At 37.7% G+C, this 15,426-nt stretch overlaps 2 protein-coding genes across 5 annotated transcripts in view; both read right to left on the reverse strand.

Moving 5' to 3' along the window:
* Positions 1–1,066: 1,066 nt before the first annotated feature.
* Positions 1,067–11,876, reverse strand: chpt1 (choline phosphotransferase 1). Its single transcript, XM_037760841.1, has 8 exons — positions 11,439–11,876; positions 6,572–6,719; positions 6,332–6,473; positions 5,806–5,890; positions 5,209–5,340; positions 4,962–5,120; positions 4,656–4,781; positions 1,067–2,705 (listed from the first exon to the last, which is right to left on the reverse strand). The coding sequence occupies exons 1-8, from the start codon at positions 11,676–11,678 to the stop codon at positions 2,589–2,591; spliced, it is 1,149 nt and encodes a 382-aa protein (XP_037616769.1). The 5' UTR covers positions 11,679–11,876; the 3' UTR covers positions 1,067–2,588.
* A 1,547-nt stretch (positions 11,877–13,423) lies between these two features.
* The window catches only part of mybpc1 (myosin binding protein C1), a 33,793-nt gene continuing 31,790 nt past the window's right edge, over positions 13,424–15,426 (reverse strand). For all 4 annotated transcript variants that reach the window (XM_037760820.1, XM_037760818.1, XM_037760817.1 and 1 more), the window contains one exon: positions 13,424–14,272. In XM_037760820.1, the coding sequence (XP_037616748.1) occupies positions 14,178–14,272 (95 nt within the window). In that variant the 3' untranslated portion in view covers positions 13,424–14,177. The remainder of the gene's footprint in view (positions 14,273–15,426) is intronic.

Below are 15,426 nucleotides of genomic sequence, written 5' to 3' on the forward strand. Positions count from 1 at the left end.
CAGGGCCCTAGAACATAAAACAGTCCTGCCTTTTGCATTCAGTGACCTTTTTACAATAGTTAAATACTCCATTAGTTACATCTCTGAAAGAAATATTATATATTTTATGTCATCACTACATTTATTTGACCATTACAGTTACTTTTCAGATTAAGGCTGTAAATAAAAATGAGTATCTAGCTGGGACCCCTTATGTTTCAGACGTCTATGAGTTGTTAGCATTTCCACCAAAGAGACATTTGCTTTCAAGACTTCTTACGCTGTTTTATTAAAATGTTATTTGATCCCCAAACGGATAAATCATCCAATATTTCACAAATACTTGTGTTTACAATGTTCACCATCTTAGTCTAGTGTCATTATGTCATTAGTTTTGCAGGTATTTGGTCAAACTTTGCATCAGTTTTGATATGTCTGTACTTTAACTTAAAGTCCCATATTATGTTAATTTTCAGGTTCATACTTGTATTTTATGTTTCTTCTACAACATGTTTACATGTTGCAATGTTCAAAAAAAACTTTATTTTCCTCATACTGTCTGCCTGAATATGCCTGTATTTACCCTGTGTCTGAAACGCTCCGTTTTAGTGCATTTCAACGGAATTGCGTTGCTAGGCAACAGCTTGGGTCCATGTTTACTTCCTGTCAGCTGATGTCATTCACATTCACTGCATTAGGAAATAAACTGGGACACATTTCATTTAAAACTTTGAAACGGTCTATATATTGCATAGAAATAGAATATAGGAGACACTTCTATTTTAATTATATGATATATTGTATATTTGTGACATCACAAATGCAGAAATCCTGACAGCTTTTTTCAAAGGCACAGTTTCTGAATAAGGGCTGTGTGTATTTCTCCATGGATTGAGCATTTCAATACTTTCACAGTATTTATATAAGACTTAAACCTGCTTTATAATATTAAAGACATGAAAATCTCACTTTTTACAATATGGGACCTTTAAGTACTATTATGAATGCAGGTGTTTTTACTTGTAATGGAGTATTTTTACACTGCGGTATTGGGACTTTTACTTCAGTCAAGGATTGAGTACTCACATGAAAAATATTTTCTTTATTACAATCTTTTCCACTCACACAGTACCTGTTAGTAGAAAGGTGTTTTACTGTATTATTGAACAGTGCAACATAGTGTTGAAATCAAAGTTGTACATTTCAATGCATAGTTCCAAAGTCCGTCGTAATTTATGCAAAATCATCATCTTTTTAGGACATGCTCCTTTATAATGTCCATGATCCTGCAGAAGCAGAATCTGAGAGGATTTTATTTTTTCAAATAAAATTCAAGAATTGTCTTTTACCCTCATATAGTTTACCGGCACTACAGAAATATCCCTTTTGAACCAAATGAACCTGAATAATGAGTCAGTCAGATTACAACAATTGAGTAATATTCAATCAAAAATCAACCAAATGAATCACTCACCTATACACAATATACATTTGTGTAAGTGAAGAAACGTTATGAGTGAACAGGTCCAGTAGGATTGTATTATTACTATTGTTGCATCTGGTATGATACTTTAGTGGAAAAAAAAAAAAGTACAAAGCCGTTTTAAATATTCACAAGTTAAACAGTAATTACAACAAAAATATTTAAGGCGTTTTCAGTTGAATTCTGTACAATCACATATAATTAACTATTAGCCCTTCAGGGAGAAGAACAGAGAAAGCAGAACGAGTCGTGTGTTAATGCTTCATCAGTCGACGGCGCTCTAAAAGGCCGGAGTTGAGATGTTTTTTTTTATTTTCCAGGATGAGATGAATGAACAGAGAATAAAAATATTAATAGAAAGGTGTATGTGAGAGAAGCCTGATAGAAAACCTGTCGTCGTTTTCAGCACTAACACCGACCGTCACCCCGTCACGTTGACAAACCTGCCAGTCCACATTGCAAAACTTCATTGGAAATTATTTGAGGTTTTAAAGGTCATTTAAAAAATTTGATCAAGCCCTGATTCACGTCCGATTGAGTCACATTCATTTCATAAATAAAAACAAATGATTAAAAAAAAAAAACTTTCAATAGGTAATCCATTTAGTTTGGTCAAATATCAAAGAGATTTACTTTATTTATTGTCGTGTATTTATGAGTCTTACATATACGACAATCCCAAATTAAATTTAAAGCAGATCAAATGTTTTGATATTTGCCCAAACTATAAAAGAACCTGTTAAAGAAAACATTTTGGTATTTGAGTTGACTAAGCATAAAGTAGATGTAAAAATCTAAACTTTATTATCTGACAACATGCATGATGTCTAAATTAAAACGTATTGGCTACAACAGCCAATGAGGAATTCAAGGGAAACTCCGTGTAATTTTCCATTCAATAGATCCATGCTTTTCAAGACTTTTTTTTCCTATTTTTTGGTTTTGTAGTGTTGAGTTGTTTTTTGTTTTTTTCCATCCTGTGGCAGAGGCAGTTTTAATCAGAAGTGGTCACTTTGTCAAGGCTGCAGTGGCTCGGGGTTGAAGAGGGTCCCTCCTCGTCATCGTCTGCTTTCAGGAGCGGGGAGAGGTCCTTGTCTCCCCCCGCCTCCTCCCGCCAGGCATGCCGTCAGTCGCGGTGGCCGTTGCTCGGCGGCGTGATGCTGAAGACTTGGATGCGCAGGTGGGAGGCGATCTGGAGGCACACGCCCGTACAGTAGCGCGCTAGATCACATAGAGAGAAGACCTGGAGAAAGATGGAGGGGATAAAAATATACTTAACCACAACTGCAGTATTGGTGACATAACTACAAGTCTATCATTAAATAAATCTATGGAAACTACCATATGAAGTGCTCCATTTAAAAAAAAAAAAAACATTAACCCACTAATAAGTTTTAGTTGTAGACGAACCATCCACTTCCTACACGGGAAAAGCAGCAATGACATTAATTGTGGCACTTATTTTAGTATTACTAACACACTTCCTATCTTATTTAATTGTTGGGTATTTTATGTAATTCCCTGTACTTTTATTTGCAATCGCCATCTTGGCAGTGATGACACAGCCTTACTCACGGCTAATCCAAAAATGGTCAAAGAGGTGGTTCGTCGGTGGAGCTGAGGCAACCCAGGTGACGCAACAGAGTAGACAGCTCGCAACCTACAGCACCCAACTGTCACCCAAAGTGGACACACCCTCAATTATACCGAACTTTAAGCCTTAATATAACTTAAACGGGTGAGTTACTGTATATAAAATTCACCCCCGTACAGTTGTCATGAACGGGGAAATTAGCTATAGAGTTGTTTTTTTGTACCAGGCCGTAAACATGTTTATTTCTGCTGTTAAGTGGCCATTCGAAGAACTTGGCACTTCTGCGTTGGCTTCATTTCTCAGCACCGGAGGTTGCCGCTTGATTGGAACGAACCCTTTGACTTATTATAGCAGGAAAAGTACAACTGAGTGTAACTGATAACATTAACCATGGCTCTGTTATATGTAAGTGTCCCAGTAAGCCAGCTTACACAACACCAGGAGTAGTTAATGTCATTAGTGACAGCTGTGGTTTTCCTGTTGTGACTTGAGATCTAAAGAGCCAGTATAACTGGAAACACCAGTCCGGGTGTGCAGGGCCTCTTAGGACTGCAACAAACCCTCAGTTCCTTAAGTTTAAAAATACTAGTGGGTCTAACTAAGCAGTCTAACTCAACATATTGTTCTTTAAAGCACTAGTTGTCAGTCCTGCTCCCCCTGACACTGAGAACTGCTTATTTTTCAATGCCACAAGCCAAAACGTGATGGTCTAATAATAAAGTTGTTGTTGGAGTTTTATCTCTTCAGACTCTTCACACATAAACCCTGCGAACCACACAGTGATTATGAGCAATGCATTCAACCTGCGTTTGACCAAAACATAGCTGAGCAGTATTAAACCAAAGCCAGTAGACATAACCTGCGTCATGGATGTTGAAGGAAGGTTTATGTCAAGTCATCTCACCGAAGGAACTTTGAACTGAATCTTGAACTACAGCTGTAAGGAGTCCCTGATTAGACGGCGGCTAAAGTGAAAGTCACACTAACAGGACTAAGAACCACACTGTGCTTACGTGTACATAGACTCCATGTATTTTTCTTGTTAGTCACCACCTGCCCTGCAAGTTTTTACTGCAGCTCTGGTTTCCACACCTGATTTGATTAAGTTGTCATAAGAATGTGTAGAATTCAAAAGAAAAAGGTGTGTTAAACTGTTTGGTTGTTTTTTCTAGTTTTCTCTGCAACGGTCTTAAAGATAAGTTTGCTTCTGTTTTTTGGGTGAGTCATGGGTGCAGCCTCAAGAAGCACCACAGTATCCAAACAGCCACCATGGAGATCATTTCACACCATTAAATGTAAGGCCGTTTCTGCATTTTGGGCAGCTCTGAATGCAAATCGGGTCTTTGTTTTCATCACTTTAAAATCTAAACTGAACAGGCCAATCTCTCAAAACGTCCAAACTTCTTACTGATAATAATCAAATAGAAGTGATTGGTTATGTACCGCCAAGCGACAGCTATAATAGTCAGTAGCTCAACTCAGTGGTTGCACTTAGTACATGTTGAGTGCTGATTAGTAGTCAAGGGTGTTAAATCTTTGGAGTACCCTTTAACAAAAAACAAAGAGACCGTTAATACTATAAATGTATCAAACACTGACCATGGCGATCCAGAGGACTATGTGCTCATCGATGAAGCTGTTGAAGTATTGGTTGAGGAAGAGGAGGCCGGGGCCGACGAAGGCTGTGTCCGGGAGGTACAACTCACTCTTGGTCATGTGTGCGACCTGCAGAGATACACACGAGGGAAAGAAAACACGGATTAATACATACTGTACTAAATGACCTGCCTATATACAAACAGAGGAAACATGAAAAACAACAATCCTAAAAATGGGTTCACACAGATGCAACAGAGGGAGCATAATTCAATGAGTTTTTGAGTTATGACAATTTATTGGACGTACCACTAGCTTGTTGGAGATCTTGGAGATGACCATGCCGAAGGCAAGCACGTAGAGACAGGGGTGGTGCTCGAACAGCTGGCTGGACGACTTCTTGAAGATGATGAAGGCCAGCGTGAGGATGAGGCCGATGTGGAAACCAGGAGTCAGCACGCTGGTGTCCTAAACAGAGAGAATGTTATTAAGCATGCATCACAATAGAGTATCTGCTATATAAACTCCATCTCCTGACATTAAAGTGTTGACTTACAGCCACAGTTGAGCCGTTTTTGCCGACACCTCCATTCAAAATGACGTGGAAGTAGTTGTAGCAGGAGTAGAGGGCGCCGCTGATGATGCCAATGATGGGGAAGATGTACAGCTTCAGTCCGATGACGGGCAACTACGGAAACACGTGAAGGTCAAATTAATGCAAAGACACTAAGCCTTCTCCTTATAGTAAGAAGAATGGGCGCCTATATGAAAGCTGCAGGCATGCCGAGCGTGATGGGAGGGCAAAGCAAAAAAAAATAAAAACAATGCGGGTGACATCATCAGCTTTTTGAGCCAGATCATGTCCGACAGATGACCTGTTGCCATGGCGTTAGCTACCCATATTTACCTTCTCAATTCTCTCATGTGATGTTAAGTCAAGCCTCCAAAGGCAGCACAGAGTAAAAGTAAAACACAAATTCTATTTAAAGACTAGAATGACGACTAAAAACTAGGAACTGAGTAGATAATCAAACTAATGGGAGGAGAAAACTTTTACTAATACAAGGTGAAATGAAAAGTGTTCCTGTGTGTGCGTACAGTATCTGAGCATCTGTACATGTGACTGTACAATATGTACGTCATTCTCAGTTACCGTGCTTTGCCAAAGGCTCACACCTCCGAAGGCCGACATCAAGTACATGGCAATGATGGCGAACTGCACCTCTGTGACGTCAATCCTGTGAAGAAAGGAACGGTAGAGTGAGATTATTAAAGGAACTGTATGTAATTTTTTTCTACATATATGAATGTTTTTTAATTGTTGACCTTCGTTTGGTAAGTTAACATTACTGCCAAGCATGTGAAATATAGAACGATATTGTGGTTTTAGCTGGCTAATGTTGCTAACAACTAATCAACATGATGCCTGTCAATCAAATTCAGTCTGGTGTGTATTGCCTCCTTGTTTTGACCGATGCTCGCTCGCGTCTACGTAGTGCGAGCACATGCAACAGGACGCTGACTCTCGTTGACTTAACGGCCACAGGTGTCACTGTTAACAAGCAATTTCTGATTCTTACACAGAGCCCCTTTTAATTTAGGTGACAATATAACGGTTTCACAGTTATATATGAGCAGAGCAGCATCTGCATTGTTACGCTGATGATGGTGTGACTTACAGGCCAAAGCGGAGGGTCCCGGACACGTAGGTCTGCCAGTGGGCGCAGAAGAACATGAACATCCCGATAAAACCACAGAAGAAAATCCAGTCTGGGTATCTTCCTATTCCACATGAAATGCATGTTCCCACAGCAACAAAGACTGAAGGACGAAAGATAACAAACAAATAATGAATATCACTCCCTGATTCCTGAATAATAATAATATCAAAAACTAATAGTTTGGGTTCGGTACAGCACCTGTAGAGACAGCGTCGCAGCCGTGGTCAAAGAGCTCCCCCAGAGCTGAGCTGCTGTTTGTCCTCCTGGCCTGCTTCCCATCAATGGCGTCCAGCGACTGGTAGATGAACAGGCCCAGAGCGCTCAATATGAAGGCCCATGCTGGAGCCTGAGGGTGGGAGAGACTTTAATTAGAGATCCCTGCTCACAAGAAGGACCACAGCCCGGTCCTTATGTTGAAGCAACACACGCACTTAGGAAAAGCAAGCTAGCGCTTAAAGGTGCTAAATGTGAGTTTGGGAGCATTTTTATTGCCTCCGCACGGCTCTCAAGATGGCGGCAGCTGAGCCAGCAGCTCATAGCTAACAGTGCTAAAAGCGCTAACAGTGCAAAACACAGCAACAGTGTGGACAGAGCTAACAGTGTTAACCTGAGGGGGAACTGGAGGGTGGATGCTATGTTTCCGCGACGATGCCGTAGGTCAGGATGCCGTTATCAGGTGTAACCGTCGTACGAGAGCACGCTCAAATGCACTAAAAGCACACGCGGCCGGCCTGCCGATGTCAACAAAGCACAGAGAAACACTGATTACAACACACACAGAGGGAGAGCGACTTCATTCTCTGCTCAGGTAGACATTACTCCTCAATATCTTTACTTAGACGATAGTTGTTTGATGCTATATTAATGCTCTGAATTCCATACATAGAACCTTTAAAGCAATTGGCTGATTTATCAATTATTCAACGCGAAGAAAATACTGTGACTATTTTGATAATTGATTTGATCGTTTAAGTAACTTTTCAAGTAAAAAATGTCAAAAAAATCCCCAGTTCTAGCTTCTCAATTGTGAATATTTTGTTGCTTTTGTCCATTTTATATCATTATAAACTGAATACTTTTGAATTTTTGACTGTTGGTCGGACAAAACAAGACATTTCAAGATGCCACCTCGGACTCTGGGTAACTGGGATTGACATTTTTCACTATTTTCTGACATCATATATAGGGTTGTATACTGGTATCAACGTATACTGTGGTATGAACGTTCACGGTTATCATACCATCTACATTTGCTTATCTATGGTATTGAAAAAAAACTGACATAAGTGAGTGAGTGTGTGAGTTAAAGGTGCAGACAGGAGCAGCCCGGCTGCACTGTCGCACACCTACAGTATATGTTAATTGCTAATAATCAAATGACATCATTCTAAAAGCTCACAGCTGATGTTATTTTTCATTTAGTAGTTAATTACATGCTATAGTGCCGTAAACTAACATGCTTTAGTTATATAACATATTATAGTTACATGCTATTCTTTGATTAGGTTTTTAATTCTGTTTATTATAATTTGGTTTTCATTCCTTTAAGGGTAATTGTAACTGATAACAATAATAATAATAATAATAATATAAATAATAATATAAATAAATAATAGTTTAATACCGTATACCGTGAAACTGATATTTTCTGAGATGGTTATTGTACCATGGAAATCTGATACTGTTACAACCCTAATCACATAGAGCAAATGATTAATCGAGACAGTTATCAGCAGATTAGTCTGTAATGAAAATAATAGTTAGTTGCAGCCATAAAGCAAAGGTCACTGTTTTTGTCAGTTTCATAACTATATCAATATCATATCTTATGCAAATATTTCAGATGTTATGAATTAAAATCTTACAAAACAGTCTCATTTTACACACAGTATATCACATGTAGTATTTCCTGCAGGGTTTTTAAAGTGGATGTGGACTGATAAATGAATACACTTATGAAATAAAGTCAGAACCCTCAGGGGAAAATATCAGAAGTGCTATTTCACTCAGCAAATGCCACAAATTTAATGGGTGTGGCTACTTGATAGGCTGTTATCTACAAACTAAATGGATCATGACTTGTGTGTTTCTATTTCCATGCTAAGAGGATGCAGAATTATTGTGAGGCTGTGCATGTTTGATAAAAACAACTGTCAATGTATGCACATTATGATTTTACTACTAAATGTATTCACCAGATTTTTCTTAATTTCCTCTCCTCTTAAATCAGCACCTCATTACTTACAGTAAAACAGCAACTTATGAGTAGTAATACAAGTGTTGGGAAAGTGTATTTTAGTGTCTCACCATCCACACACACCACGTGTATCAGTGTGTATACTGTAGGCATGGTGAAAGGAGTGATTCCAGCTGTGGCTCAGTTCTCTCTAACTGGGGTGGAGGTTAAAGACCATCTGGACACTAGAGGCAGCCAACCCAGTGTGTTTACCACTACAATGTGTGTATAAGTGCGTGAGAGAGAGAGACAAAGATAGTCTGTGTTTGCAGAGAGATGATCAAGAATCTCATGCTGTCCTGAAATATTCAGAGATCCTGCTGTTTTCTTGTCTTAAATGCCTCATGGACTGGTGGGGACAGAGTCCACTTGATTAGGGTTATCAGAGGTCACAGTTCAGGGAGATCTCTGAACTGTGTGTCCATTGGTGCATATAAATTGCTCTCACGAATGTTTGTTTGCACAGGAATGGGACTTTCATACAAATCTATGAAGAAGGGCCCAGGTTTGCCTTATGCAACACTAAATAATGAGTAAGGGAATGTCTTTGCACATGTGGAATTTGACAGTAACAGCATGCCGCTTAGACTGTGGACTTAGTTACAAGGTTCTCATTCATAGTTGGATTGGACAAAGGTGTAAGTCTGATAAACACACACCTATGCATGTCCTGCATGGATCACTGCTCCACAGTGAACCTGATGACACAAGTTAACTGGATCATAGGTCATAGGTTTGTTGTAAGGCCTATCAGTGTATTTGAGGTATACATTTTAGGTTAATGTGTAGCGGAGACTACATTAGAGGTAGATCTGGAGCCATTTCACATCAATTTAGTCATCTTAACAGCTATTTTTTACTGTTATAAGCACTCAAATCTATTAATTCCAATGGTTAGCCTCCTTTCTAATGGTAAACTGAAGAATATAACAGCATTTTCCTTCAAATATCTGTGTTTTCACCATCAACAGCACCACATCACGTGAGCCTATGCAGATAATAACAACACACAACAACACGTCAAAGCTGACAACTTTCCAAGAACATCCATGAAAGACCACGATATTCCCTGTAGGGGATGCGATGTCACACCTAATCCCATTATAAAAATATGTCAATTTAAAGCATCCTCGCTTGTATGTGGTCATACAAAACGTGAACACCTTGTGTTTTAATACGTCTCCTGAATCATCGGGAGACGGTCTATAATTCGGCTTACACTGCCATACATAAAACAGGGTATATTTCACTAAAACATCAACTCTCTTTAATATTGAGCGAACCTTTTGCGTTTGGCGTTAGCGAGTAAGGGCGACCCTGTTAATGAAGTGTAAATGTTATTAAAGTATGATAGCTGTAATACATGTAAATAATGTAATAAAAATAATAGGGAGCAGAAAATAAATTAAAGGAAAAAAATCAATAAATCAATAAATCAATAAATAAATAAATAGACTGTACTCTTCCATAGTAGCTCTTGGGGAAGTTTAAAAATGTTTGTTTTAATTGAAGATAATTAATTCATTTACTAGCATTGAGGCAAAGTAACATAGGAAAAGTTAACTTAAATTATATCAAATAATGTAATAAAAATAATAGGGAGCAGAAAATAAATTGATGATGATGTTAGTCCCCATAGTAGCCATTTCACATAGTGAGACCATTTTTTTGAAACATGACCTCACTGTATAAAATGACCTGTGGTGACCTCTAGGATAATCACAGCCTAATGAACAGAAGTAATTGCTATGCAATCACCGAAAAATGCAATTCTTGCAGAAATCTCCAAATGTCAAAAGTTTTTGACACCAAATCACAGCATGGCTTTTTCTATTGAGTTCCTCAAGGTCTTGGTGTCTTAATGTGGTATTTTGGAGGGATTATTGATCATTTTGATCAATTCTCGAGTAGAAAAAAATGGTTAAATTTAGCTTCTTCATCTATGTGACAGTAGCTGTGTGGCTAAAATGTATGCCGAATTAAAATATAGACTCTGATTAAGGAAATATCTCAAATGTAGGCTTTTGGAGGCATGTTGAGTTTGCGCAAGTGGCCACGCAACTTTAATTTACGCATTTTGTGAATGGAGGCTGGGCATTCTTTCCATACCAGAGAGGTAATTGTAGTTCGAGCAAAGGTTACCCTGTTAATGAAGTGGGAAATGTCATTAAAGTATGAGTAGCTATGAGACTAAAATGTATGCCGAATTAAAATATAGACTCTGATTAAGGAAATATCTCAAATTCAGGCTTTTTGAGGCATGTTGAGTGTGTGAAAGTGGCAACGCATGTTTAAATAACGCAATTTGTGAATGGAGGCTGGGCATTCTTTCCACACCATAAGTCGAGCAAAGGTGACCCTGTTAATGAAGTGGGAAATGTTATAAAAGTATGAGTAGCTGTGAGGCTAAAATGTATGCCGAATTAAAATATAGACTCTGATTCACTAACTATCTCAAATGTAGGCTTTTTGAGGCATGTTGAGTTTGCGAAAGTGGCAACGCAACTTTAAATTACGCAATTTGTGAATGGAGACTGGGAATTCTTTCCATACCAGAGAGGTAATTGGGGTTCGAGCAAGGGTGACCCTGTCAATGAAGTGGGCAATGTCATTAAAGTATGAGTAGCTAGGAGGCTAAAATGTATGCCGAATTAAAATATAGACTCTGATTCAGGAAATATCTCAAATTAGAGGCTTTCGAGGCATGCTGAGTTTGCGCAAGTGGCCACACAACTTTAATTTACGCATTTTGTGAATGGAGGCTGGGCATTCTTTCCATACCAGAGAGGTAATTGTAGAAACTTTGTGCCAAGGTCGCTTTTTACTCACCTCCTCTGTTGCCGTGGGACAATAATACACGAGCACCACCGTGGTGAGGATGTTGATCATCAGTCCCACAATAGTCAGGGTGTTTGGTGCGACCCATGTCGGGATTTGCTGGACGAGCCAGTTCCAGTAGATCTGACACGGCGGCTCAAACAGAGACCGACCAGAGGCGCTGTATTTATGCTCCTCCAGCCGCTTCAGTTGTGCTGGTGACAGCGGCTCTGGCCACGGCAAATGTTGCATTGTTTACTGCCTAATCACTCCTCTAATTACCGTAACAAACTTCCAGATAGGTGGCCTCAGGCAGGGGCTATCTTCTCTCGGCCGAGTCCGACAAATAACAGCTCATTTGGCATTTGTAGCTAGGTGAATAGACGAGGCCATTTCCACAGAACCGGAACCTTATGAGATGTCGAAACTCCACCGGACGTTTCTGACTGCGTCTGGTCTCGGCAGGAAGCGAGGACACCGGAAGGGAATGATATGGCTGGTGCACCGGGAAGTTTGAATATTTATTTTTTTTATTTTTTTTTTTAATTGAGGATTATTCATTCATTTACAAATATTTAGGCATAGTTACATAGGAAAATATAACTTAAATTATATCAAATAATGTAATACAAAGTAATAGGGAGCAGAAAAATAAATTAAAGGGGAAAATAAATAAATTATTAAAAAAAAGAAAAGTTATCTTAAATTATATATAATATAATGTAATAAAAATATTAGGGAGCAGTAAATAAATTAAAGGGATAAATAAATAAATAAATAAATAAATAAATAGACTGTACTATGCTCTTGGGGAAGTTTAAAAATGTTTATTTTAATTGAGGATAATTCATTCATTTATAAACACATTAAGACATAGTAACATAGGAAAAGATGACTTAAATTATATCAAATAATATAATAACAAAAATAACAGAAAGAAAAAAAATTAAAGGGATAAATAAATAAATAAATAAATAAATAGATTGCACTCTTCCATAGTAGCTCTAGGGGAAGTTAAGAAAATGTACAATTTAAACCATTATATGCTGTATTAAATGTCAAAAGTTAGCATGTGAAAAATACAAAAGTGAAACTACAAGTAAGCAAACACGAAATGAGAACCAGTCGTTTATCCATTAATTCCATCAGTAAATTAAAATATTCACATATTCATGTTTGAATGCAACTCATCCTGGTTTGTATTCCTATATTTAGGTTGAAGATATAACTTTATATTTCCACTCCAAATGTAGTAATTCTGACAGTATTTAACTAATTAAATTTTATTAACTGTTATTTTTTATATGCATTTAATTTTTTGACATGAAAGTCTAAATCCACACTGCCTTGTACATGATGTTGTACACAATTTGTTGTTGTTGTAGTGTTGTCTAACAGTACGTATATGTATAGTGTGTCAGTGTTTTGTCCTTTGTCTTATATTTGAATGCAAAAAATAAAAAATAAATAAATAAAGCCACACTGCCTTAAACTAATTCTGGTGAAGAAATATTGAATCCTTAATTAATTTATATTTATATTATTATATTTAATATACTGGAATAACCCAATGGAACATCCATATCATATTTATCCATATATGATCAATACATATAATTACATTTATTCGTTTTTTTGTCTTTGTTTCCCTGCATAAATTTCAAGTCAAGTGGAATTTAATATATTGCAGACGATGTCAAAGCCATCATGTAAATATGGAGGCCCACCCACTTTAAGAGCATATTCTGTGTCTAATATATTGTCTTAGGACATAGTGGGGTGTACAGCCTAATTCTTTAAATTATAAAGAAAGATATTTGGGGACAAGTTTCCACAAAATTACATGCAAATTATTTGTCTATGCATGAAAGCAGTATTTAAAAATTGAGTTTATAAGTCCATGTTTTGGTCCACCTTTTACACCATAATAAATCTGTCAGATACAGTAGTTGTACTATTATAAAAGATCCAACCAAAAACAGTACTCAAAACAAAAACACATTTTAAGTGACTTTTTATTGTAATCCATGGGTCATAATTACAAAGGTAAATGCATGCGCACATGAGGCATCAATCAAGCCTCAAGTCAAATATGAATCCAAAAAGCATAATGTGTCATGCAGAATATGGACCGTGTGTAAACCTCTACATTTTCTCACTTATTAAACAGAAAAAGTGAAATGAACAAATATTAATGTGAATTATCTTAGAAGGGTCAACACATTGTTATCCAACACATCATTTATCCAACATTACTCTGGTCTATTTGCATTTTTTCCTTAGAAGTTCTGACACACCATACAAACACCAAACCTTTGTTTATACATTCCCTTTTCCTTCTTTCAGACCCCGGAAATACATTTTCACCTTCAACAGACACTCCCAGCAACATGTAAATACTGTGCTAAATATGTGCTTTTTTGTATATGTTTTTTTTTACACATTACATGTACTTATCAAAGCTAGAACCAAAACATTGCCAGCATGCATCTGAGCTGAAACAGAGTCTTTTGAACACAAGAGGGTGACAAAGAAATGAGCTGGTGTTTTTTTTTTTTTTTTATGGTAACTAGCTCTAAACCTGCACACAGCATGCCACACCACAGACTAGTACACCCTCCCCACACACTCCTCCATCATCCCTCCATCCGACCTCCAGGCCGCTGTCCTCCGTAGGGGAAAGAAGAGGATCACTAGTGGCGGCAGATGTCTGCAAAAGCTATTAAGTGTCTCATTGCACTCTGTCCGATTTTACTTGTCTTGCTCGACAACCTTCTCGTTCATGTACTTGTCAATCAGGTGTAGGGGCACTCCGCGTTGCATGAGTTCGTAGAAGGTGAAGCCTCCTGAGGGACGAGAGGAAAAACTCTCTTATAATATTCTCGGGAGGGACAGAGGTAGATGTGGAGAGTGAAAAACAGAGAGAGAGGAAGAAATAAGAAGAGTGAGAAGCTGACCAAGCAGAACAAACTGAATGCAAAAGAAGGGAGGAGTTCACACCACTGGATAAAGAGTGAGAAGAAAAGGTGGTCAGTTTGTAAATCTCTGCACAGGCTTGCAGAACCAGAAGCGTAGTTGATATCACTGAAATACAATGCAGGTCCAACAGCTCTGAGAAATACCAGATTATTGAAGCATACACTGCCTTTAGTCATCCACAATACGCTAACAGTGGTGGAAGTACTCAGATGCTTTACTCAAGTGAAGTATCAATAATACTACAGTGCAAATTTACTCTGTTACAAGTAAAAGTACAGGAGTATTATTGGCGAAATATACTTAAAGTAACAAAAGTTAAAGTGTTAATTTACATATTGTTATTATTTCAGATAAAATAGCATGTAAGCAGCATTTTACTGTTGTTGAATGAGCTAATTTGAATTAATTTATACACTGTTGGTCATTTACACCTATCACAAATCATGATATTTTAGAGGCTGGTGATCACATTTTGTGTATAAAATCTTAATCTGCAGAGTAACTACTGACTATCTGTCAAATAAATGTCATATAGTAAAAATATGCAATGAAAAAATATGCACATTATTCCACTGAAATATACTAGAGTATAAGTATGACGCTGCATAAAGTGGAAGTACTCAAGTAAAGTACAAGCAAAGATACTCATACATTCATTTCAAGCTCCGCCAATGGTTTGAAATTATATACACTTCATGACTCCTAAGTGGACGCGCTCATGGCATCATCACCCATCCTCGTTTGGAAGTGTTGTGTGGATGGATGAAAGCAGATTATATTTGCATTATGTATTTATATTTTCTTTTGCTAACATTAGATATTTACTCAGCTGACAGACATATTTAGCATTACGAAAAATTAGTCAGCAAGGGCGTTCGTGAACGCTAGTTGCCAGATCTCGAGAGTGTGTGGCTGAGACAGAGAAAGGTCTCGAACAAAGTTAATTTTGAATGATTGAAGAAGATACGTGGCTCGTGAAAAATGGGTCCAATATTTACTTTAGTGACTATATGCGGCAAAA

This window comes from Sebastes umbrosus, chromosome 23 (assembly GCF_015220745.1).
Source record: "Sebastes umbrosus isolate fSebUmb1 chromosome 23, fSebUmb1.pri, whole genome shotgun sequence".
Classification (NCBI taxonomy): Eukaryota; Metazoa; Chordata; class Actinopteri; order Perciformes; family Sebastidae; genus Sebastes; species Sebastes umbrosus.